The 26,900-nt window shown below is 46.8% G+C and overlaps 1 protein-coding gene across 2 annotated transcripts in view; it reads left to right on the top strand.

Moving 5' to 3' along the window:
* Itgb5 (integrin subunit beta 5) overlaps nt 1–26,900 on the top strand; it is a 132,442-nt gene that overhangs the window by 55,221 nt on the left and 50,321 nt on the right. For both annotated transcript variants that reach the window (XM_031363728.1, XM_031363727.1), the window contains exons 6-9: nt 12,232–12,393; nt 13,444–13,539; nt 15,446–15,535; nt 22,498–22,632. In XM_031363728.1, the coding sequence (XP_031219588.1) occupies nt 12,232–12,393; nt 13,444–13,539; nt 15,446–15,535; nt 22,498–22,632 (483 nt within the window). The remainder of the gene's footprint in view (nt 1–12,231; nt 12,394–13,443; nt 13,540–15,445; nt 15,536–22,497; nt 22,633–26,900) is intronic.

Here is a 26,900-nt window from a genome sequence, read left to right on the forward strand (position 1 = left end):
CCCCAACTGCTGCTCAGATTGCTGTCTAAGGCAGTTAACAGTGTTTACAGCTAAGGGGCCACTCTCTTAGGCAGGCATCTTTTTCTAATGTAGTATCCACAAGTGGGTTAGGATTGGAGTGTGCATGCCATTACCTTTATTGCTTTGTAAGCCTATGGTTGAACTTGTTTATGCTTGTTCTGGGTCACAAGTATAGTTTCTCCTCCTACCAGTTATTATTTCCCTCAGAACTTTTTAGAAGTTGGCTTTAAGTTGTGTCTTCCTTATTCTAAAATTATACAGGTTGATGTGTGGTGAGCGGTTCAGACTGGAGCGATGGCTGCTTTCCTACTTTACTAAACAGGAAGCACCCTGGACCTCGGAGGACGAGGAGTGGGTGGGGCAATGAGTGTGGCCGCAGCCTTGTGGGTTCCAGACTCTGTTTACTTTAACTATGTATCAGTGTCTTCGGGAAACTATTAAAGTATTGGATTTTTCAATCTGTGTGTGTGTGTGTGTGTGTGTGTGTGTGTGTGTGTGAGAGAGAGAGAGAGAGAGAGAGAGAGAGAGAGAGAGAGAGAGAGAGGGAGAAGAGGGAGAAGAGGGAGAAGAGGGAGAAGAGGGAGAGAGTGTGAGCACGAGGTCGGCAGGTTTGTTTCCACTTTGTTGTGTCAGGGTCTCTTGTTTCTGTTCCTGTGCTGCGTGATCGAGGCTAACTGGCCAGCAAGCTTCTGAAACAAGGCTTGGAAAAATGACACAAGTCTAAGACCTGTAAGAAATCAGGCAGGTCCCAAGAAGCCAAGGAGTGATTGATTCTGCTGCTTTGGCCTCCCATCAGGCCTTAGGAGTGCTGGAGTTACAGATGGGAACCCCGGTGTCAGGTTTTTTACATGAGTTCTGGGTCAAATTCAGGTTGCCAGGCTTCTGTACCTAGTAGCTAGTGGTTCGTTTGTTTGTTTGTTTTTTCAAAGATTTATTTATTATGTATATCTGCAGGCCAGAAGAGGGCATCAGATCACATTACAGATGGTTGTGAGCCACCATGTGGTTGCTGGGAATTGAACTCAGGACCTCTGGAAGAGCAGTTTCCTTCCTTTTCTTTCTTACTAGAATTCACTGCAGCAAGCACTTTCCACCTCTCCCAGCCTTCTGCATCTTCCCATCCCACATTAGGGTGGTGTGTTTGTTCCAGACAGCAGGCCAAGGCCGACACATTTCGCCCACTGTGCATTTAACACTACTGCTCGATCCTGGTGTTTGTTGTGCATTCTATAGATGTTAACAAACGAGGAACTGCCCTCTTCCCATCACAGTGTTGTACATGGCAGCCTCCCCATCCCCAGAGTCACATATCATCCCTCCCTAAACCTGTTCTTAAACATCGGTGTGTGTGTGTGTGTGTGTGTGAGTGTGTGAGTGAGTGTGTGTGTGTGTGTGTGTGTGTGTGGTGTGGGGGGGTGTTAAGAACTGGAAGACTGGAATTTGAACCTTGGACCTGCAGCATGCTGTCTCCCACTGCGTGATAGCCCCAGCCCTTTGAACTGCTGCTCCTTTCTTTGCGTGTCTAACCTGGCTTGCTTGGGTTGCAGACGTCAGCTTCGTTGACTGTCCATACACCCTGACTGACACCCTCATTGGGTCAGGGTCTCCTAAGTACTTGGTCACTTCTATCCCACTTAATCACTTTTATTTTGACCATTGCTTGAATGGCATGTCTCCTCATTGAGACACTAAAGGTGTTGTCATTGTCGTACCTGTGTGTCCCAAGCACCCAGCAAGGACACTGCCTGGCACAGCAGTCTTTGTCACACATTTGATGGGGAAACAATGCTTTGTGCTCATACGTGCCTCTGTGCTTTTGAAGGAAGCTCAGAAACAGCCGGATCCTCCTGCTCCTTACATGTCCACCTTCCCACCATGCTCTGGTGTCTGCATGACCTCCACAGTGTGATATACCCACCCTCAGAGTGGAGCCCTTAGGACTGTGTACTGCAAATGCTCTCAACTCAGTAGCAGTTCTGGTGGAGAGAAAAGTAAAGAAACTAGGAGAAGGCCCCTATCCTCGGGGTTTTGTGGTTTTTAAGACAGGTTTCCCTTGGTTGTCCTGGAACTCTTATGTACTGAAGGTTAGCCTTTTAACTCACAGAAGTCTACCTACTCTGCCTTCTGAATGCTGCGCTCCATTAAAGGCCAGTACCACCACGACCAGCCACTCAGGGATTTTATTTGAGTTTGGGGATCTAATTAGGGATAAATTAAATATCCTGTTTATTAATGACCCATATGATGTTATTGATATCTGTGTATTGGTATCTTTCCTATAAAAGCAAATGCATCATTTATTCACTTTCTGTAGTACTAGAAATGAAACCAGGGATCTTGATTGCTCAGGCAAGAGCCCAACCACTGAACTCCATCCTTAGTCCCCTAAATGGAGAATCTATGTGGCTTATTCTACATTCTACTTCCGCCCGCCCCACACCAGAGACATCCTGCTGTGCTTCTTGGGGTTTGAGCTTGAGGTGGCTATTTAGAACCTGAGTCACAGGCAGCTCCATTCCTCAGGGAAAGAAATACTACACTGTGGTCTCACTGAATGTAACCACAGAGCAGAATTTTTTCCCAAGTATATCTCCTTGCGAAGTATGATTAGAAGCAGGAAAAACAAACTCCTAAGGAGAACATGTTTATTGTTACAAAGTGATGGAAACAGGCCTGAATGTCAGTGTGGTTGGTCATTCGGGAAGCCAATCCCACAGTTAAAGCTTGATTTCCCCTGTGGGCCATGTTGAAATTAAGATTCTTTGGTCCTTAAGCTTGGCTCTCCTGTGGAGTCTGTCCCTAGCCAAACAGGCCATCTGCCTCTTTTTCCTTCCTCTCTCCTCCCCAGCACCTGCTCCCTCCTCCTCTCAGTGCCTTCTGGAAAGACTCATAGACAGTGTTCCGTTGTTAATCTGAAAGTTTGATGACCCCTTACTGTGTGCATGTGTCCCACATGAGCTGTCGGGAGGGGCCCAAGGTTGAGGTGGCCACAGGTCTGGCTCTGTGAACTTAACTCTACTTGGAAGACAATGAGAGAACAAGATCCGAGGTGCACCTGGGCATACTGGTCATTTAGGACCCAGTGGTCAGGGATGGCCTTCCCCTCCCCCTCCTCCAAAGGCTGGCTTGCTCCTTTCACCACCTCCACCCCCCCTCCCCACCCCTCGGGCTCATAACTTTGTAACTCTAGTTCCAGGGCATCTGACTCCCTCTTTTGACCAGTGCAGGAACCTGCATACATGAGGTATACATACATACCTTCAGGGAGACACACATACATGTAACATAAAAACTTTTTAAAAATGTCAATAGTAAGAGGACAAAGACGGGTGGAGGGAGGGTGCTAGGCATAGGAACAGTATCCTCTTGAGAGGAGATACTGTGGGAAGTGTATTAGCGGACATCACCTGTCATAGAGGAGGGGAAGGGCCCTTCTAGCTGGGAGGAAGCCACAGGGAAGCCCCTTGGAGTCCTGGTAGGGAAGAATTTCTAACAAGGATTGCTGCTTTGCACCAGAACAGCTGCCAGATGAGGCAGTGAGTGGGTGTGGGCCCTGGGCCCATGGGCAGATGCCATAGAAAAGATTCTTGTACTAGAGGGCTGAGACTCACTGGGGTTCTTATGGATTTCAGTAATACACATCCTTGAGTGTGTCCCTCCTGTTAGCATTCAGAGCCTTTGGTGACTCATGGGCGGGTCTCAGAGACCTGTTGCCAGAGCAACAGTCGCCATATTCCCAGAATCCATTGGGCTCACCTCCCACCTTTTCCTGCGGCCCCTACATCAGAACCCATATATATATATATATATATATATATATATATATATATATATATACACACATACATACACGGGGAACATTCCTCCATCTCTCTCTCTCCCCCTCCTCTCTTTCCGAGCTACTGCCCCCTCTCTCCCTCTCAATTAAACCTCTTACACGTGGAACTGTCCGGGCCTAGAGTGTGGTATGTTCTGACACGACCTGCCGTTCTAACACATCACCTCCGGTTTACCATGCGCTCTGTGGTCCCCACATGGAAATAAGTTATCACAAAACGGGTCTGGGGAAGCTTTGTCTTACTGTGAGCCCATTGGTAGATACACCTGATGTAGGCCGTGTCAGGGCCTAGGCTAGTTATTCAAGATAAGGCCTTGTTATGTAGCCCACGTTGGTTGTGTAGCCCTCCTGCCTTAGCCTCTCAAGTGCTGGGATAACAGGCATTTGCTGGCCTAACTGTTGTGTCTGTTTTGTTCCTGGCCCTTGAACCCAGGGCCTGGTGCGTATTAGGCTCATGTTCTGCCACTGAACTATTTCCCCAGCTCATATAGAAACCATCTTCCTTACGTGTAGTGACCTTTAATTTCAGCTCTCGGGAGGCAGAGGCTGGCAACTCTCTTGAGTTTGAGGCTAGCCTGGTCTACAGAGCGAGTTTCAGGATAGCTAGGGTCTATACAGTGAGACCCTGTCTCCAAAAGTCAATCCAGAAAAGGAAAGAAACTGTTTTCTCCTGGTCTTCCAGGTCTCTTCTCCACTCTCCTCCCCTTCCCCCCTTTCTTCCTACCCTCACCTCTTTGGTACTTTGGATTGAATCTAGGGCCCCATGTATGCTAGGCGGGTGATCTGCCGATGAGCTACATCTCCAGCCTTCCTGTCTGCTTTTCTGCCCAGTCACTGCCTGCTGATTTAGACTTTGCAGTAGCTGCCTTGAAACTGTCCCCTACGGTTCTCATCCGTAAGCCCCAGTTGACCATGACCACGACCATGACCTCTCCCACACACACTGGTTGGTTGCAGGTGCAGTCGCTTTACTGCTGGGCAGGGGAGTTCCTCAGGAGAGCCAAGAACAGGAGGATGGAAAGGGTAGTCTCTATCCTCTGAGGGACCACCTTCCTTGTCAGACATTCAAGAAAACAGATTGTACCACAGGCTAGAGACCTGTGTCTGTGTCTCTAGCCCATGCCCTCAAAATAGAGAAGCCAAGCCCCCTGCTCCCCAGTCATTTCTCCCAGGCCTAGGCTCTCCGGGGCCAGCTGCTGGAGATAAATAAGCCTGAGCTTCTGTCTGGCCCTGGGGAGTAAGCCAGCTTTTATTTATTTTCTCTGACTGGGAAGGACTGGTCTCCCACTCTCAATCCCTTTTCCTTTTTATGGACTCTGAGAGAGGTCAGATTATGGGGAGCTGAGTGGTGAAGCAGGCAACATTTAAGAAAGACAAGGAAGCAACAGAGTCCAGCGGAGGAGCCGGGTCACGAAAGGGTTATGATCACTGGGCTATGAGTATATTTTTAAGCATGTGGGAAGGAATGACTGATGGGACGTTTCCCAGAGAGGGTGGGATTTACGGGGCTGTGTTTTCTCAAGGAGGGAGGAACCCACCCTCCTTGGGGACAGTGAGATCAGAGGCTGGAGGCTTGAGGTTTAGAGCAGAGAAGAGAGCAATGGCTGACTACTATTTTTCTGGGGCTGTGGTTCATTGTCGGAACCAGGTGACGAGGGGCCCGTTGTTTGTCTCGGTGATGGAAAGAGGCAAGGTCACCCAGATTGAATGTGGAGTGAGAGGGCAGAAGCTGGAAGCGGGCAGGCGGTGGATTGGATACAGATCTAACCAGCAGGCAGAGAAGCCAAGTGAACCGCAGTCCTGGCCGCGTGCCAGGTTTCTTGCTGGAGTCCAGCGTGCTTCCGCTCCGCCCACCCTTGACATTTTCATCTGAGGGCTGACCTTGGTCTATTTAATGACCTCAGTTTTATTTACATGTTTTGTTTACTGTTTGATTATACTCAGACGCAAAAAAAAGAAAAAAAACATGGACCCCCCCTCCCTGCTTAGGAAATCTTTTTAGGAAAGACAGCACTCAATGTAAAAATTAGAAGATGCAAATAAGTGAAAAAAGAGAAACATGCGCAGTGCTCTGCTCTGAAAGGAGAAACATGAGCAGTGCGCTGCTCTGAAGAGAAGGTGGGCAGTTTATGAGTTAGAGACACCGGTGGGAGGTTTTGGCTTCACGGCAGTAGCGGTGGTGTCAATGAGTACCAATTACTGCCTCTTTACCAAATTGCAGGTACATGGCTGCTGCTCTGGGTGTCATTTCGGTTAAGTCTTTCAACAGCTGTTTCATTAGTAGCCATTATCCTTCCCTTACCATATCCCTTCCTAGATGAGGAAGCAGATGTTGGCAAAAAAAAAAAAAAATTAAGAACCTCCCTTAAGGTCACACAGGCAAGATAAAGCAGATGTGGGGCTGGCCCCAGCTCCACCAGCACCTGACCTCAAGCATGCAACTGCTGCCGAGGAAAATCGTTGAAGGGTGACATTCCTAGTCCACTCCCGGCGGCCACTGGCATGCCCGTGGAATGCATTGTTTTCAAACTGCACTCTGAGCAAAACAAGCCTTGTTTAAAATGATCCTTCACTGAAGTATAGTGAACATGCATAAGCCACACATTGAAAGCGTATGGTTTGGCACACTAGTTCTTCTGACCTTTTTGAAACAGTCTCATACATGTAGCCCAGGCTGACTTCAAACTTGGAGTCCTCTTGCTTCAGCCTTCTGAGTGCTAGGATTATGTTCCAGTATCCTTGGCCCCAATTTGAAAAATTTGACATGTATTTACATAAGAAGCCATCATCAAAACCACAACAGTATCCAGATTGTGAGAATTCATCCAGGAAAGATGCCTGCCGCCATGCCTGGCAACCTGAGTTCTATCCATAGGTCTCACTTACATGGTGGCAGGAGAGAGCCAGCCCTCACAAATTGTCCTTTGACCCCCATGTAGGTGCTTGGCAGACATGCAAGTCCCCCACCCCAGCCAACAAAGCTAAGAAACGTATATATCATTTGTACTTGTAAGTGTGGGCCCACCATTTCTCCTTCCTGCTAACCCCCAGGTTACCACACATTGGCTGTCACTACACATAAGATCTATTTGCAAAAATTTTATATACACAATACATCCATTCAGTCATTTACTTATTTATTTATTTTGACTGGCCTGTTTGACTCTGCACAGTTATTCTGAGATTCCTTCTTGCTGGTAAATGTATCTATCCATTCCCTTTGTGGCTTAGTGGTATTCTGCTGCATAGTTGTCCAGCCATTTATTTGGCCATTTACCTGCTATGGACTTAGGTTATTTTCAGTTTTTATCTATCCATAGGATATGGATAGATATGAATGCCAGTGTTCTTGTTCTTTTTAATGGACATATGCTTCTCTTTCTTTTGGGTCGATACCTGGAGTGGGTTAGTTGATCTTAACATAAGTGTTTGGCTTGTTAAGAAATTGCCCGTGTTTGTTTCCAGGGCACTGGTGCCATGTTACAATTCTATGACAGTGTTGGGATGGTCTGGGCCCTATACATCCTCATCAGTGTTTGTGGTCTTTGTTTGCTTTGAGACTAGTGCATTGGTTGCTTTTCTGTTGCTGTGATAAAACACTGTGACCAAAAGCAGCTTAAGGTAAAAAAGAGTTTTATTTGGCCTTACTGTTCCAGAGAGCGAGTCCATTGTGGTCAGGGAGGCATAGCAGTAGGTGGCTGAAACTGGAAGCTGGCTGTTCACATCTTGTCACACAGGAAGCAGGGAGGCGCTTTAAACACTCCCCAGGAATGTACTTCCTCTAAAAGGATGCACCTCCTAAAAGTTGGAGAACCTCTCCAAACAGTACCACCAAATAGAGACCCAATATTCCAATACCGGAGCCTCCGAACCATTTCTTACTTAAGCCACTACCAGAGTCTCACTATGTAGTCCAGGGTGACCTCAAATTCATGAGCTTGCCTCATTATTCTAAATGCCAGGATTACAGGTGTATGCCACATGTTCAACTTAACTTTGTTCATTTTAACATGTATGCAGCTATGGAGTAATTCATGGTCCCTATAACAGTTGTGTGGCCTTACTACCAAGCAGTAAAAAGAGGAGAAATGTGAACTGGTTAATCCTGGCCCTTGAGCAGTGATTTAGAGTCCTGTTATGGTTTCCTTTCTGTGCCGAGTACTTTCCAGATAGAGTGTGTATGAAGACCCAGCATCCGTCCTACCAGGCAGCTTCAGTTCCTTTTCCCAAAGGCCAAAAGAAACAGGGGCTTTTATAGGGCTCCACAGTTAGAACGAAGTGAAGACTCGGACTTAGATTCATCTCTTCCGAAGATACTGGACTATGGCTCCCATGGATAGTCTATCATAGTTCAGCAGCTTCCTTTAAAATGAAAAATAAGCTAGGCATGGTGGCACATGCCTTTCATCCTAGCACTCAGGAGATAGAGGCAGGCGGATCTCTGTGAGTTCAAGGCTAACCTAGTCTATAAAGTGAGTCCAGAAGAAGAAGAGGAGGAGGAGGAGGAGGAGGAGGAGGAGGAGGAGGAGGAGGAGGGGGAGGAAGAAAAGAGGAGAGGAGGAGGAAGAAGAGGAGGAAGAGGAAGAGGAGAAGGAGGAGGAGGAAGAGGAGAAGATCACATTGCCCAGTGTTGTTCTTTGTTCTAAATGTGGAATACCAAACTGAAATCTTCAAAACAACCCTACAAGCAATCAGACAGCAGACAGTTTATTTTGAATATAAATACTCTGGAGTCACCATGTGACATCTCCAAGTTGAAAGCCTGGATGGATAATTCGTCTGTGTCCTGACCCAGCCAGCAACCTGACTCTGGGCCAAGGCCGTTGTCACCACTTACTGATCATGAGCCCAGTTAATAGGAAATAGAGTTCCCTTCCTTCTGTGTCTGCTGCAGACGCTCCCTCCTTTCTGCAAGCATTGAGTTTTGGATCTGGCAGTCACAGGGTAGATGCAGTGTTGTACCGGGCTTTTTTCTGAGTTATCGCCTTTAATGTGCACACAGAGCTTCCTCTCCCTGTATGATTGGGTGATTTAATTTTGTGAGTGAAACACAGGCTGTCTCAGGCTGCCTTTATAGTGGAGTGGACTGGTCAGGTTAATCTCCGAGCGCCAGTTTGCTCAGCTATGGGATGGCATTGTCCACAGAGATTGGTCGAGGTGGGGAAGGGTTAGGAGAATTGTGGGTGTACTCAATAAAAGTGAAGGATTTTTATGTCTGTTATACAGATAAGGGGGACAAAAGCTTTCAAGGTGACACATAAGTTGGTCAGGGTTGCACAGGGAGTTAGAAACGGCAGGAGAACTCCATCTTAAAACACTCAAATTCCATGTTGTCTGGCTCCTTGCTGACTAAGCCCTCATCTGATTCTGTCTGCATGAAACCACAGAGAAACTGTCAAAGAAAAAAATGGAGCCCCCAAAAAAGAAAAATTGGAGCCCGAAAAGAAAGCAAATAACAATATTTAAAGCCCAGTGTGGCAGAAGCACTGCTTATAGTTTGAAAAATAATAGGAAAAAGAAGGGATCGCCCATAATCTAACGCTAAACACATATGCCATACTTTATCTCAATATCTCGTGTTGTTTTAAAATAGAACTCTATGTTTCTTACATGGTTTATAATCATACTACAAATACCCGCTTCTTTCTTTCCACTGTGTATAATTGGTTGCACATAATTTCAGACTTTTTATGAATATCAGTTTACTTCCCTGTACCCATACACGAGGCCAGCCACATCTTTTCGTCTTTTCTTACTACTGATAAGATGTGGTCATGCATAATTTCATGGCACTCTTGTGGCTGGAATCCCCTGAAATAGAATCACGGCGTTGACAGATAACTACTCAGAGTTGGAGGGTTTTTTTTTTTAAAGTCTGGCTTATTGAGGGATAATTTATGTAGTGTGCATTCACTCTCTATAAGTGTGCACATACACATTCAGAAGGTGAAAACCAACAGAGCAAAAATCAGAACCTACCAGAATCCTGGCAGCTTCTCTATGGCCTCTTCTTACCCCAGCTCCTGTCCTGCGACCAGCTTGTCCTGGTGTAGCTACGAGGGAGCACCGGCTCCCAGATGTGGGGACATCTTTGCTGTGCTCCTTTCCTGTCTCTCTGCTTCCTCCCTCCCAGTTTCTTTTGTTTCCTCCGAGTGTTCTCCTCCTCCTTCCAGAACAGCTGGAGTTTCCTGAAGATTGGGAAGGCCTTTTTCCACCTCAGCTCTCTCCCTCCTCACATCCCAGTCCTCCTCCTCCTCATTCTTGTAGAGGATCATCTTGCGCACTGTGTGGAAGCATCACCTGCCAATAAAAAGACAATTAGCAAAAGGCAGGAAACAGAAGATGGGACATCTAGGAGAGAGAGGGGGGACTCTGGGAAAGAGTCAGAGGCAGGTAGGTCCTCCCTGGACTCTTGAGGGAGGTGAAGGCATGAAACTGTGGAGAGTTAACTAGCCTTTTGCAGACTTAGATTAGTTTAAATGGGATAATTGAGTAATGAGCTAGTGGGAACAAGCCAAAGCTTACAGCCTAGCCATTTATTCATAAATAAGTCTCAGAGTTGTTATTTCTGTAAGAGGGGTGCAGGTAGAAAACCTTGAGCCTACACATCTCTTGACTCCCTCCTCCTCTTCCTCCTCCTCCTCCTCCTCCTCCTCCTCCTCCTCTCCTCCTTCTCCTCCTCCTCCTCCTCATCATACTCTTGTCGTCATTGTCTTTCTCCTCCCTCCTCCATTCTGTCCCTCCTCCTCCTCTCCTTGGCTTCCATTAATATTGTATTTGCCTGCATGAACACTATCATGGTATGTTAGTTAAAGCTGCTGTTGTTATTTAAATTGAGTATCTTTAAGAGCTGGAATAAGCTTTTGGTAGATCTGCAACCTCCCAGAGGACCTGACACACAGTAGGAGATCAGTAGCTGCTTATTGGACAAAAGTTCCATGACTATAAAACGGACTCCTCTTAGGTGACTGCTCCTGCCGAAAGCAGGCATTTGGTCTTCACTGGCTTTGTTGAATTCCCCTTCCCTGCCCCCTTTGACTTTGTGATATGTTTTTCTGTGCTCATTGTAGCTGTTCAGATGAATGAGAGTGGACAGTACCGGACGTATGAACCCTTCCTCCGTGAGTTTAATATCTAACGTGTGTATAACTAGCCCTTGGCAATGTCTTGTTTTGTTTTGTTTTTTGAGACAGGGTTTCTCTGTGTAGCCCTGGCTGTCCTGGAACTCACTCTGTAGACCAGGCTGGCCTCAAACTCAGAAATTCGCCTGCCTTGGCAATGTCTAATCCTCTCAATAGTCACCCTCATTATTTTGGGATGCCCTTTCACCAATAGTAAAAGAGTGAGCATGCATTCTGGCTCTGGATGATAATTTCTGAGTGGTACTGTGTAATGCTGTGGCTACAGTGGCTGAATATGAGCAGTCCAGAGCTCCCTTCCCCCACTCCCACTTTGCCATGCACTATATTTAGCTGATCCTCTGTCTGGATAATCCTGTGAAGTGAAATGGGTCCCATGCAGTGAAACAGTAAGGGAGAGAGCTCATCTGCTGCACTTTTGACATTGAAGTGATTTTGGTAAGGACTAGAGAATTCACTCCTACCGGGAGAGATGGCAGTTCTTACCAGATCCTCAAAAGGCAGAGCCATCTCCAAGGAAAGGGCCTTTTGGATGCTTTACTGCATGGTTCAGGTCTAACTGGGCCTCAGGTGTTTAACCGTCATCTCAGCCAGTCTCAGCCAGTGGTGTGATGAAGGCGTGGGTGGGCTCAGGCTTATTTTAGAGCCTGAAAGGGAATCTTCCAGAGATGGAGCCCTTGGGTGAAGTCAGAGATAGAGCTCTTATGTTAAGTCAGAGATGGAGCCCTTGGGTGAAGTCAGAGATGGAGCCCTTGTGTGAAGTCAGAGATGGAGTCCTTGGGTGAAGTCAGAGATGGAGTCCTTGGGTGAAGTCAGAGATCGAGCCCTTGTGTGAAGTCAGAGATGGAGCCCTTGGTTGAAGTCAGAGATGGGGCCCTTGGGTGAAGTCAGAAATGGAGCCCTTGGGTGAAGTCAGAGATGAGATGTAGCCCTTGGGTGAAGTCAGAGATGGAGCCCTTGGTGAAGTCAGAGAAGAGTGGGTACCAGTGGGTGGAAGAGGATGATGCTAGTAGGTGTCTGGGCACATGGCCTGTGTGGGTGGAGCTTCTCATCTGTGCCACTATAGTGTGGTTTAAGTGAGAGGCCACACTGCTGTGGGAAGGACATGCCTCTGACTCAGACTTGGAGTCCTGCAGCCTCCTGTTGTCTCGTATGATGCCCTGGGCAGGTTTGTACAGGAAGGCTATACCACCTCCAATTTCTCCCACCCCACCCCCGTCTCCTGTCTTTCAGGAGAAGATCGGATGGCGAAAAGACGCACTGCACTTGCTGGTGTTCACAACGGACGATGTGCCCCACATCGCACTGGACGGAAAACTGGGTGGCCTGGTCCAGCCCCACGATGGCCAGTGTCACCTGAACGAAGCCAACGAGTACACTGCGTCCAACCAGATGGTGAGCACTGGGAGGGCTCCTCTGACCTGCCCTTGCGCCCATCACTCATCCCTTCCCTGGACACCTCCTTGACCTTCAGTACTTGCTGATGTTCAGCTCCGTGCTGGGGATCCAGGCTTATTCATTATTTTGTCTTCTCTCTCTAAGTTTTAAAACCTCCTCGTTAACTAATTCTTGCTAGGGATTTCTGTAGCTGGTTCATCTCCGCACCGCTGTGTCCCTAATGGGAGCTATGTCACCGGAGGAAGGGGTGGCCTGGGAGCCAAGTGGTTCCAGTGGAGGTGATCTGAAGGTAGCATGGAGCCTGTTTTCCTGAAGGGATCACAACTGGGATAGAGTTAGAGGTTACCCAGCCCAGCAAGTACCAAGATTCTGCCACATTTAATACCTAGCTAGAGAGTTCTTGCCAGTTTTCGTTGCAGGACAAGCCCATTTTCTCCAGCTTCAGGAGGTGATCATCTAAGCTTTCCAGATTATCCAGGAGTGATGAAGTCTCAAGAAAGGGCTTTTAACTATAGGACCTCACCCAACAGCGATCCTGGTATCAACCAGGGTCAGATTGCCTCCTGCCTTTCCTCTCTCCTCACTTTGACACCTCCTCCCTCCATCATCGCCTGATTCCAGAGAGCTGTGGCCTCTTTTGCTTGTTGTGAGCCATGAGTGGGACCCGCAGACATTGGTTACCAGACTGTTGGGCACAGAAAAAGGAATACAGGGCAAGGACCAGTCATAGGGAAGGGATACAGGCTAATACGTGTTAGTGGCAGATGGTAGAAGGTGGCGCTGTTCTTCCTGGAGCCACAACTATCCCCATCCCTCCTGAAGGATGGGGAGGGATACAGATTGCACCTAGAGATGCTAGAGGGGCCTTTCTAATGAGCATCACTTCCTATTAATTCAGAAGCTGCTGATGGACTTGGTTATTGGGCCCTTGGTTGACAGGCACCCAAGAGAAAGATGCTTTTTCCAGCGTCTGCATGTCTGCAGATCACATGTCAGTGTCGCAGCTGGTTGGGATGGTTACACTCTTGGCTTTTGCCTTGGCCTTAGGACTATCCATCGCTTGCCCTGCTTGGGGAGAAGCTGGCGGAGAACAATATTAACCTCATCTTTGCAGTGACAAAGAACCACTATATGCTATACAAGGTACTCTTGGCGGGGGTGGGGGGGGTGTAGTGCTGGGAGGGATGGCCTGGGGGGTGGGGAGTGGGCGGGGTCAATGGAGCTGTTCATAGAAGTAATAAGGAAACTCTTGAGTGTTCGTGTGGTCACGAACATCTTCACCGGCAGGGGTTTTAAACTGTGTTACCTAATTTAACTCAGAGAAATACCTCAAAAATATTATGAGTCGTCACTTTCAGGAGATGGATGGAGGAGACACAGGGGCCTGTTTCAGTCGAGAAGGAAAACATGAAATAATTCTGTACAAAGGAAACTAAGACACCGAGCAGCCTGTTGTTGGCTGCTACTACGCATGGCTAACTCGGTCTTACAGCCGTCTGCCTTCCTGTGGGGTAGGAGGCAAGGAGTGGACCAGCACAGTAGGTCTCCCAAAAATCACTTAGAGGAGAGAGCGACGGGCTTGTTCCATTCAACAAGTCTTTTCCCAGGTTGCTGCCTGGGCCGCCATTGCAGCAATCACAGTGAGCTGCAAGTGGTGGTCACAAGCTCCTTAGGGTGCACGTTATAGTGGAGGAGGACATTCAGTCTACTCTCTGGCCTTATGTGATGTTCTCACATGCGCACACATGTGAGTCAACCTCTTTGGCTATGGAAGAGCTCGTGTGAGCTCAGCCTAACCCCGGCTCACCCCAGATGCTATGATCATATAGGGGATGCTGTCAGGAATCCCTTAATTATTCTCCAAAGAACTTGGGTTCGATCGTGTCTCGAAGGCCCCTGCTTTACGAATTATGAAAAATTCACAGTGTCTTCCTGAGTCATGGGTCCTCTCTGAGCCTGAGTGTATTTTAGATGATAGTATGGAAAGACGCTTACTTTTTCTTTGGTGCAAGATTGTGGATTACAGCTTGTCCATTACAAGCCACTTTCTTAGAAGGATTAAAGTTGCAGAAGCTGTATTGGGCTTTGTTTCCTCCTTGGCGTCAGCCTCCTTCCTAAGAATGGGGAGACCTGTACAGCCAGAGAGCGACAGGGACTCTGTCCTGTTCTCAGAGCTTCACTCAGGAGCTGTCCTGGGGCAAAGGGCTTTGTCCCCAGGCCTTACATACAGGGATCAAAAGGTCTTTAGAATGACACCCCTGCCTCGTATGTTAGCTCCCTACTGAGAAGAAAGGCTGTCCTCCAAGCTTGGGGAAGCAAGCCCTCTGTGCTCCTGTAGAGCATGCTGAGTCATCTGGAAATGAGCCTGCAATTACCAGGAGTGATGGTGAGAGGGTCGTGACCTTAGAGGGTGGACGGTCACTTGCTGTCAGCCCTTTGGTCCCTTCTACGGCCTCCTGAGTGTGCTTCTCACGCCACTTTTTCTTGCCTCTCCCATGGCACCTTCTCCAGCATGTGGTCTTAGGAGAGCGGCAGAGCATGGCCCTGGCCCTTGACCACTCTTGACTCTGACAGGATGGAAGGTGTCGGGAGTTATGGTTACTATTGCTGAGATGAGGGAGGCACCATGACCAAAAGCAATTAGGGGAGGAAAGGCTTATTTGGCTAGCACTTCCCCATCATAAAAGGGGAAATTCCTTCATCACTAAAGGAAGTCAGGATGGGAACTCAAACAGGGCAGGAACCCGGAAGCAGGAACAGATGCAGATGCCATGGAGGGGTGCTGCTTACTGGCTTGCTTCTCATGGCCTGCTCAACCTGTTTTCTTATGGAAGCCAGGGATGGTACTACCCAGTGTGGGCTGGGCCCTCTCCATCAATCACCAGTTAAGAAAATGCTCTACGGGCTACCTATATCCCAATCTTACGGAGGCATTTTCTCAATATAGGTGACTCTAGCCTGTGTCAAGTTGACATAAAATTAACCCTCACAGCAGGCAAAATGGTCTTACTTTTTTTGGTTTATTTGTTTTGTGTTTTTTTTTCTCAAGAATTTTACAGCCCTGATACCTGGAACCACTGTGGAGATTTTGCATGGAGATTCCAAAAATATTATTCAGCTGATTATCAATGCATACAGTGTAAGTAATTGGCTCTGGCCCCCACCCCTCCACCCCACCCCTTCTGAAACGCTGAGGCCTGGAACTAATAAAGGTTTGAGTGGAGACTTAGCTCTAACCAGCAAACCTTCTGTTAGGGACCCCTAGCATTCGAAGTGTGGCCAAGTCCCCTACTCAGTATCCCCATGTCTCTGTGTCCTATAGACTTGGAGTCTGGCATCTGGGAGAACTTCTGGCTGGTGGCCTCTCAGCCCCTTTCATGAACTGTTGCAGTCTGGGCTCTTTACAAGTCAGAACTTACCTCATTTCTCTTGTGAATTCCTGCTAAAGCTAGAATTTTCTCTTTTCTTCCTCTACACTATAGCCTTCATTTCTATCTGGGTTGCTCCCTTCACCCTGAACCCTTGAGATAGGCTCTTTCTAACCCTGGCTGTCCTGGAGCTCACTGTGTAGACGAGGCAGGTAGAGAGCTCTGTGAGTTCAAGCCTTCTAGAGAAGACAGAGCTAAGGGATGGCCTCATCTGAGCTCTGTGAGGTGGGGGGAGGACATCTTCTGGAACAGCTACTTCTCAACATTTCCAAGCTCATCCAGCTCCAGACCCTGCTGATCCCTGAGCTATGCAACATGTTTTCCCAGTTTAATTTAGGGGTTCCAGCAACAATGACAGAGCCCCACAGTTGCTCAGGGAACCTGGATTCACTCCAGTTTCTAATGCAGCCTAAAAAGATCATTTCTGCCAACCCCAACTTCTTTTTTTAAAAAAAATTTATGTATTATTTATTTACTACAAGTACTCTGCAGTAGCAGAAGAAGGTGTCAGATCTCATTACAGGAGGTTGTGAGCCACCATGTGGTTGCTGGGATTTGAACTCGTGGCCTTCAGAAGAGCAATTGGTGCTCTTTACCCGCTGAGCCATCTCACCAGCCCTAACCCCAACTTCTAAGTGGGTACCCCACTCTTCTTGCTCCCCAGGTTCCTGGATTTTCATTAAATAACAATATTATATATACATAACAAATCAGGATCTGAGAAAATGCCACAAATTACACAAAGAATACTTCTAAGCCATATACATAGGCAAGCCGCTCTGGTTCGATTCCCAGCATCCCCATGGAGGCTCTATAACTCCAGTTCCAGGGCATCCAACACTTTCTTCTTAGCCTCCTCAGGCACTAGAGCACATGGGCTGTGCTTGCTGGTGCTGGTTGACATTTTCATCGTTGCCCTGATTTGTGGTGGATTTCATGAGTCACACAACCATGATTACATGTGGGTCTTGACGTTGCTTCTCTGGATGCTAGCAGCGGATCTGTGGGGACACTGGAAGATTCTGGTCAGAGCGTTTGTTACAGATGAAGTGGTTGTGGTCTTTGGCTCGTCTGGTTTGTATGTGTCTTTCATAATGCAGAATTGTCAGTTCTTAGATTTATACCCTTCTCTAGCTGTGCCAAACTCACTCTCTGCCCAAGGGTGTTTGGCAGCATGGAGTCTCTTGCAGAGTGCTGCAGAGGGAAGACTGTCTTCCAGGGCTGAGTCCTGAGTCTGGATACGGAAACATCACTCCATGCCTGGGAGGAGAGATACTTAAGACAAAAAGCCCAGGGGCCTCTCTTTAAAGTGGGAGCAGGCAGGATGGGCTGCAGACCACTAGCATAGCAGCGGAGGGTGACATCAGAGCCCGTGGTGGGTTCTGCCCTAGCACAGCACATGTTTCTCTTTTGGTTGTTGCCATAAAGTCTGCTCCAGCAGCTCCCCTCCCCCTACAGCTGGGCCTACAGAAAGCAATTGCAGATGTGACCTAATGTGACACCGGGTCTGTAATAGAATAGCACTTAGGGGGGCTGGCATTCTTGACATCGTCAATTTTTTTCTAGGATGGGAGTGAGAAATCATCTTCAGGGGCAGAGCTGGTAGCAACTGAGTAAGTTCACGACTTGCCCGTGAATGCCCCGTGCCTAAGAACCGGTTCTTGTGCCTTTGAACCTCTGAGGTGTCTTGCACTTCATTCTTTTCTGTCAACAAATACATCTTAAGGAGTTAATTGTGGCCAGCATTGTACGACACATGGCAGCAGGACGTGGGACCAAGCACAGCTCTGCCCTGCAGGAGCGTGAGGTGTTTCAAGGGAAGTGGACCCTTATAGCTGTGAGGTGGGGTGACCTGGTGATTCATACTTTTCCAAAGTCCGTGGATTCTGAAGAAAAAAGCCTGTGGGTATGGGATCAGCATGAGCTCCGGAGGCCTGCCTCAGCAACGGAGCTTTTGGGCTCCGTGTTTGGTATCATAAATGAAGTCTAAGCTAAATCTTCCTAATTCCTGCCATCTGAAACAGTGGGGAAGATTCTGATCCCAGTCGCTGTGTGGTAAGCAAGAGAGAACCAGCTAGCCAGAACACCAGCTAGAGGTCTATGGCCCACAGAAAACAGAGTGCCTTTTTTTTTTCTCTTCTTTTCTTTCTTTTTTTATTTGTTTATTCCATGTGAATACACTGTCGCTCTTTTCAGACACACCAGAAGAGGACAACAGACCGCATTACAGATGGTTGTGAGCCACCATGTGGTTGCTGGGAATTGAACTCAGGACCTCTGGAAGAGCAGTCAGTGCTCTTAACCATGAGCCATCTCTTCAGGCCGACATCCTTTTCTTAGTTTAAAGGTTTTTAAATTTTAGTTCCTCAGTGTGTGTGTGTGTGTGTGTGTGTGTGTGTGTGTATGCGCACGCCCACTTGTATGTCAGGGCACCGTGTGTTTGTCTGGTACCCTTGGAGAACAGAGAGGGCATCAGATCCCCTGAAACTGGAATTGAAGATGGTTGTGAGCTGCTGTGTGGGTGCTGGGATCCAAACCTGGGTCCTCTGTGTGTAAACTGAGGATTTCAGCACCAGATTACATGAGCTGATGATGTGGCTACTCCAAGGCGTGGTTGAGAAGGAGGATTTCATTGTAGGTATGAGGGAGTGTCCAGCCAGAGGCATCGGGAGGAGTCCAGAGCAGGGAGAGAAAGGCGTGAACTGAAGAGTGGGCAGTAGACTGGACTAGGGGCCTTTGAGGGGCTGGAGGTGGGGCAAGAGATAGAATCAAGGGAGGAAGACAAAAGAGAAGTCAAAAGATAGCACACAGCTGAAATGTCAGGTTTCTCTGGCCTGAGAATGAGAAGCTGGAGAAGTTTAGGATAGGGTGTGGGTGAGAGGAACTGAGAAGAGCCAGAGACAGGTATTTGTGATCCCTGGGAAGCCTGGAAACCAGCTCTCAATACCAAATTAACATAGTCGGTTTGCTAGTAGGCACCAGAGATAGTCATTTGTCCTGAGTATCTCTGGACCTGACCCTAAAGGAGAGCAGCTAGTGCTCTTAACCACTGAGCCATCTTTCCATACACCTTTTATGTATACGAATATATGTGCATGTATGTGTATGCATTTCCCCCCCTTTGTGTATGGGTGTCTACATGTGAATGCGTGTGTCAGTTGCATTGGAGGCCAGAGGAGGGATTAGATTCCCTGGAGCTGGAGTTACTGGCAGTTTCAAACTGCCCATTGTGGGTTCTGGGGACCAGTTTGAGTCGTCTTAAAGAATAGCTAGGATTCTTAAGTACAGCTGCTCCTCTGGTCCCTATTAGCTGTCTTCAAGGATTTCATTTTCATCTGCCCAGCCCCTTGAGCCTAACTGTTGTTCAAACGTCTGTACTTTGGTCCATGTATTCATTCCACAAGACTTTGTGCTGCATCCTGGAGAGAGAGGGCATATATATGGTCCTTATAGGCAGATCTGTAAATAACTAATTACATTCAGTGGGATAGTGTAGTGTGCGTTGAGTAGCGCTTTTGTGACCTTTGGCCAATTAAGGATGGCACTCTGAAGAGGAAGTGGCTTTCAGAGGGTTAGTATTTTTAGAGTTGTAGAAGCACTTCGACAATTTGTTGCAGAGGAGTATTTGTGGAGTATTTTCTGCAAGCTGTGAATTTGTTAGGAAAACTGCATAGTTCGTGTATTCAAGCTTAGCACCACTCGTCAGAGTTGGCGGGTTAGAGGGAGGCATGGGAAATCTAAAAAAGATAGAGGTACTTCGGCTTCTTGCTCATGAGGCAGTTTAGCTCAGTGTCTCTCAGAGTAAGTCCTGCTGTCTGTGTTATAAACAGATTTTTTTTTAAATGCTTGATAAAAAGCGACTTCTAATTAGTCACAAAAGTTACTTCATTTGGCCTCAGCTTCTAAAGTTACGTCTTTCACAGGACTTTTGAAACTCTATATTTAAGTAGCCCTGGCTGATTTAGAACTCACTGTGGAGATCCACCTACCTGTGTCTCTTAAGTGCTGGGATTAAAGGTATGTGGCGCCACACTTGGCTATTACTTAAAGATTTATTTTGTTCTGATTTAGTTTCTCTCTACCCCTGGCTGTCCTAGAAATCAATCAGTAGGCCAGGCTGGCCTTGAACTCAGAGATCTGTCTGCCTCTGCCTCTCAAGTGCTTGGATTAAAGGTGTGCACCACCACTGCCTGGCTTCTTATAGATTTTTTTTTTTAAAGGGCAGAATAGCTCCTTAGGGATAGGGTCTCCCGAATCCTTCCTCCATTTATGGTAGTTATGATTTGCTGGAATTTGTACAGAATCTGTGCAGATAACCACAGTTGCCTCCAGTTCATGAGCGCAATGGCTCAGTCACGTTCAGGAGACAGCGCTTCTTCACCATGTTCTTCCCCGTCCCTTACATTCTTTCTGCTCTTTTGTCTATCATGTTCCCTGAGCCTTGAGGGTATGGGAGGGTAATACAGATAGCCAACTTAGTGCTGAGAACTCAGTGTCACTAATTGGTCACACACTGAACAGTCATGAGCCTCTGCATCATCTCCTGTCCCCTACAGAAGCAGCTATGTGACCCAGGTTGGGCGCAGCCCTTATTTGCAGATAAGGCACTATGACGGTATGCATGACTATGACAGTATGCATGACCATTTATTTAGCACAGCAGCAGTAGTATGTTCCCTACTCATTAAGGGTGGGTTCTAAGAACCAAGAGGCATGAAAAGGATTCTGTAAGCCTTGTATAAACATACCTGAGTATCTAACACCCAGGTAAAAAGCAGATCATGGCTGAGCTTGTTGCTTGCAATTTCAGCTCAGAAGCCTGAAGCAAGAGGAGTACAGAGTTCAGGGTCAGCCTAGACAGTATAACAAGACCCTGTCTCAGAAACAAAAACATACAAAGAAAACACAGCTACAGCAGAACATTGCCAGCACAGGCAAGTCCCTTGTAGGCCTCCTTCTCTCGCTATCCCCCAAGGGCAACCATTAGTTCTGCCTATTGCTGAATTTCACACATGATGGCTTCTTGCTCAGTAACAAGGATGCACTCTGAGAGACATATCGCCAGGGAGTTATAGCATTGTGCAAGCAAAGAATATACAGCAAGTTAACCTAGCCGGTGTAATGTACTACATGCCTCGGCTGTCTGTGGCTGCCTTTCTCTCCTAGGCTACAAACCTCTGAGACTGGTACTATACTGAATATGCAGGCAGTTGTAACAGTGGTCACCATTGTGTACTTGAATATACAGAAGGTAGATTAACATCACTAACCGATAAGGAAACTTTATAGCTCTCACAATCTCATGGGGCCACCATTATATACAATCTACTGTGGCCCAGAGTATCTTTATTAGAGAATGAATAAATAAATAAATACAGTGTGTCTGGCTTTAAGCAATGTTATACTCTTCATGGTCCCTTTACCCCCTTGTGTTTGATACATTGTTGCTATTTTAAGTGCTCTGCTAGGTGGATATTCTTGGTTTACTTATCTATTGGCAGGCCTTTGGTTGGTTTCCAGATTCTTGCTCTTAACTTGCTGTAGACATTCTTGTCTCTGCTTCTTGGTAACCTGCACATTTCAGTTGTGTAGCTTCCGAGGAAGCTAGGACTAAGATCAGCCTGAGTTTTAGAATACATTACTCATTGGTTTTCTAAAAGTCTGTATTGGCTTCCACTCCAGCTAGCAGTATAAGGATCGTACCTTCTCCCCAACCTTCCCAGTACATGCTTCTTCCTTCCTTCCTTCCTTCCTTCCTTCCTTCCTTCCTTCCTCCCTCCCTTCTTCCCTCCCTCCCTCCCTTCTTCCCTCCCTCCCTCCCTCCCTTCCTCCTTCCCTTCCTCCTTCCCTCCCTCCTCTCTTCCTTTCTCTTTCTTTCTCTCTCTCTCTCTTTCTTTCTTTCTTTCTTTCTTTCTTTCTTTCTTTCTTTCTTTCTTCCTTTCCTCCTCTCTCTGTTTTCTCTTTCCTTCCTTCCTCTCTCCCTTTCTTCCTTCTTTCTTTTTTTTCTGCGATGACATACCATTTTTTCTTAGTCTTTGTGTCAGTCATTGTCTTGAGCAGCTAGTCCCCAGAGAAGAGTCAAGTCTCAGATAATGTAGTTTCAGGTTCATGGGATAACCTCACCTAGTAAGGGATGGGTTTGAGTATGAGGAAAGACCAGATGGAACCTGGATGAACTGTTTTTGCATAGTTTTTGATAGTAAGGAGCTAGCCTTACTATCAAAAACTAGCTAAGGGGCGGGGGGGGGGGGGGGGGGAGGCAGGAGAGGAGACACTAGGCAAAGGGCTGCTGTCCTGGGTGTATGTGTACGCCTGTGTGCCTGTGTGTGCATGGATAAACCCAAAGCGTGGAGACTACATGGCTAGATTTCAGTAATTATGTGCCTGGAACTGACAGTGGGCATGAGAGGTGGCCCTGAAGAGGTGAGCGGGAGACAGATCAAAAAATCTTTTGAGGAAGCTATATCATTTCGCAGATAGACTATTATCAGCCATTCCAAGCTCACAGAGGGAGGCCCAAGCCAAGATGGTGTATGGGAAGCCTCCTGTCTCTAACTTGGCTTGAGTCTCCTGAGGTTAGAAGAAACCATGTGATAGAAGAAAGCCACCATGGAGAACACCTCACTGTGGCTGTTTCTAAGTACCGTGGGCTTTCTTTTCTCCCTTTGTTCAGAGCATCCGTGCTAAGGTGGAGCTGTCGGTGTGGGATCAGCCAGAAGACCTTAATCTCTTCTTCACTGCCACCTGCCAAGATGGCGTATCCTACCCTGGTCAGAGGAAGTGTGAGGGTCTGAAGATCGGGGACACGGTAAGTGTTCACTCCTAGTTTATCAGAGTTCTTGTTTGCTTGGGTGATAACTCTCTGAATCTGACAGTTCTGTGGCTCTCTGGAGTCCTCTAGAGACTTGTGCTCTGCCTCCTAATCTACCGTGCTTTTCAAGCTGCTGTGCATTTTGTGTGCAAAGTCTTAGGAGGATCGCTTACGGAGCTCCAGTCCACAGACCCCCTCAGTGCACTGCCAGCTGAGGGTCCCTTGGTGGCACTGGGCCCTTGGTGCTTTAAACATAGTTTTAGTTTGAAAGGGATCCAGTCAGGAGGAAGAATATTGACAGGAGTCTAGGAGACTTGGCTTCTGTTCCTCATCTTTTCCTGAAAAGATGGAGACAGCCATCCCTGCATCTTATTTGATGAGACTGAGAGGCATCCTGCAGCCATGGAGGGAACAGATGCCTGTCAGATAACGGGTATAAATGATGCATAGAAAGGTAAAGATGCAAAGATGTGTAGGCATGAGCGGGCATGGTGGCACGTGATGAGTCAGGGTGGGGAGATTGTTTTTGACACTAGTCTGATCTACATAAAAGATAAAAGGTGTAGCAGTGATGCCAAACAAAGATGGGAAAGGAAAGCACTGGGGAGTTTTTATGAGTGGTGACATCAGCGTGCCCATGGTAACGCAGGCTTTCAATGGTGATTGGAGGATTGGCCACGCACCTTCTGGAGGTCTGTTGTTAGAAGCAGACAGACTATAGAGACCATCCCAATGGCATTTTAAAATTCTTTCTTTTATTCATTTATTTTTAGGATTCATATTTTATTATTATTTTATTTATTAATTAATACCACTGTCCTCTTCCATCCCCTCCATTATTTTTTAAAAAAATATTTATTTATTTTTATGTGCATTGGTGTTTTGCCTACAGCGTGTCCATATGAGGATGTCAGGTCCTTTGGAACTACAAACAATTTCAAACTGTCATGTGGGTGCTGGGAATTGAACCTGGGTCCTCTGGAAGAGCAGTCAATGCTCTTAACTGCTGAGCCATCTCTCCAGCCTCATGTTTTATTATTTTTAATTATGCTAAGTATACACATGAGTGCAGGTGTCTGCAGAGGCTCTGGCCCAGAGCTAAGAGTTATAGGTGGTAATGAGTCACCTGACATGCATGCTGGGAATCGAACTCTTGTCCTCTGGGGGAGTGGTGCATGCTTTTCACAACTGAGCCATGCATTTCTCCAGCTCCCTCCAATGAACTTTGGTGACAATAGAGTGAGGGAAAGCTTCCTTGCACACTTCCGTGTATCTGAGCATCATCTAGGCACTACTGCCAGCTAAGGTGGCAATAACCCAGCACTCCCCTGCCTGGGGAAGACCCAGGGATACCTGCTTGCACCTAGCCAGGACATTCTAGCCTCTTCTCCCTTCCTCCCAGTTTTTCATGTTAGGTGGCCCTTCACCCACTTAACACCACACAGGGAACCAGTCCCACCTTTCCACAATGCTACAGTGGCACCCTACCACCAAACGAGGCATAATGAGAATAAAGTTATGTTCTTGAGACTAAATTTCCACTCCGTCTTCCATTTGTGCAAATAGAAGATGGTTTTTGGTGCTTAAATTCCTGAAGACACAATAGAAATGGTGATACTCCCTACCTTCAGCATATTAGTACACAATTGTGTCAATTGTGTCCAGTTGCTCTGGAGCCACTGAAGAGACTCTTTAAGTAAAACTTGAATGATTGTCAAAAGTTCTACTTATATTCTTTAGATAAATTATAGTGCTTGCTTTTTTAACAAGAAAGATTTGTTTATATTATATATATGAATACATTGTCACTGTCTTCAGACACACCAGAAGAGGGCATTGGATTTCATTACAGAATTGCAGATGGTTGTGAGCCACCATGTGGTTGCTGGGAATTGAACTCAGGACCTCTGGAAGAACAGTCAGCTCTCTTAACTGCTAAGCCATCTCTCCAGCTCCTCTAGTGATTTTTTTAAAATTGAGATTGTTTAAGAAAAAAACAGAAGTCTTGTTGAAGTGGAGTTTAAAGAGGTAGTTGTGGCTGATGATGGCTTAGGGTGGCTGCCAAGCCTGATGATGACCCAAGTTTGATCCCTGGAACCACATAGTGGAAGGAAAGAACTGACTCCCACATGCTGTCCACAGACTCCACACATGGGCCATGCCCAAAGTCAATGACAAGTAAATATAAGGACAAAGTGGAACAGGAAGTTCTGGAAATGGCAGGACGTAGGCAGCCATAAATAGTAGAAAAAGGACACGTGAGCAAATTCTATAGATCTTATCTGCACGGGATGTGTGGTGTGGTGACACTGGGCATCAGTGGTCAGGCAGATTTATGAATGTGCTTCCTATAATGAATAGTTTGACAGAGGCTTGGACATACGTTGTCTGCCTGTGTTTGTATGCCATTGACAGGCCTGTTTATCAAATACGGAAAGGGTCACGGAGCTGGAGCCAACAGCCTATCTTATAAAACAGGAAAGCTCAGATTTAAAAATAGTTTTTAAAACTAGGTTATGATTAATCAGTTAATTATAATTAGTGTTTTATTTGGTTTAGAGTATTAATAGGACAAAGGGAATGTGCTCTGATAGTATTTTTGGTTGTTTGTTTTTTACGGTAGAATCTCATGTGCACATTGAATTCTGGGCTAACCTGGGCTACGTAGTAAGACTGTCTAAAAAGAAAAAAAAACAAATGGAATGCTAAGGGTGGGTGAGGTGGCTCAGAGAGTCAAAGCACTTGTTGCCAAGCCTGAGGGACCACAAGCCTGAGTTCAGTCCCTGGGACTCCTCATATTGTGGAAATCGAGAACTCGCTCTCCTTGTTGTCTTCTGACCTGCGCATTGGGCCTTGCCACCTTACTCACCCCAATAAAGAAATGTAATATAAAAAGCTTGAGCATCTTACGAGGCACATCTGCTGGGGCTGTGTTAGTAGATCTTTGGAACCCTAGAGGTAATGGTACCACTCTTCTTTTTGGGCCACATTGCTTATGGTGGAGTCTTTTTAGAAGCGAAAGTGACAAGCAGATGTCACTATGACTAGGTTAGGAAAAAAAAAAAAACAGCAAGAAAACCCGGGGCTTGTTGAAAATGCCACCTTGAGGCAGTATGGATCTGAGGTCCTTACGTAAACGTAGGGAAATTGCAAGGATCTTACGTCTGGGGTCCTTCATGGGAATACAGAGAAGATACTTTCACCCCATGATGGACCAGAAACAGACTGGACAGAACATTTCTCTGTTCCCCTCTTAGTTCCCTGTGAGGAAGACATTGTTACCCGTGTGACAGACCAGGGAATCTAATATAGAATTAATGAAATGAAAGTGCAGAGCTAAGGCTTCCTGTTGGGTAGCACGCACCCGATGCCACCTGACACCCATGACCCCTTCCACTATATACATTTCAACAGCCTTCACCAGAGAGCCTCGGTGTCCTTGTCATTGAGTTCACATAGCCATCAACATTGATGGGGACAGAATACTGTACTGCTGATGGACAGCTGGGGACTCTAGGGTGGGAGTGGCCTGCCCAAGCTCACCCAGATTAAAGTCCTGTTAACCACAGCCTCCCTGTCACAGGGAGCCTTGTTAGCCACCTAATATAGGAACTTACAGTGTGCCCAGTTGGGGCTCTAGTGCTAATTTCTTTTCTTTCTTTTTTTTCCCTCTCTCTTTTTAAAAATTCATTTATTTTATGTGTATTGAGTGTGGGGGTCGCCTGACAACTTGGAAGAGCGGGTTCTGTTCCACTGTATAGGTCCCCGAAATTGAACTCAGATCCTCAGGCCGAATGAACAGCAAGCGCCTTGACCCACTGAGCCATCTAGCCAGCCCCTGGTTTCTGTCTCTTCTAGCAGCTTTGCAGTTAACTGTATTTCTCCATCTTAATGCATGGGCTCAAAACCCAGGGTTCAAAGAGGAGCCTAAGAAACTGGCCCTAGGTCCCACTGCCAGTGAGCAGCAGGCAGCAAGTCCCAAGTCACTAACAATGACACAGCCCAGGCCTTCTCTGTAGGTCTCAGGCACAGTGTGGTAAAAGCTCCAAAGGCTTGGGGTGGAGTCATTGTCATTTATGCTCCCATGCATTACGTACAGCTCTTATTTGTTTAGCTGGGAGAGCTTAGGAAATCTGATGTCTGGAAATCCGAAGGGGGAAAAAAAAGATTTAAATGGAAACTTTCCTCAGCATTGAGAATCTCTGTTGTAACAGAATGGCTTTTTTAGCGTATTTGAAACCATAATAAAGACAGTATTTTCATCA

The sequence above is a fragment of the Mastomys coucha genome, unplaced genomic scaffold (genome assembly GCF_008632895.1).
Source record: "Mastomys coucha isolate ucsf_1 unplaced genomic scaffold, UCSF_Mcou_1 pScaffold12, whole genome shotgun sequence".
NCBI lineage: Eukaryota > Metazoa > Chordata > Mammalia > Rodentia > Muridae > Mastomys > Mastomys coucha.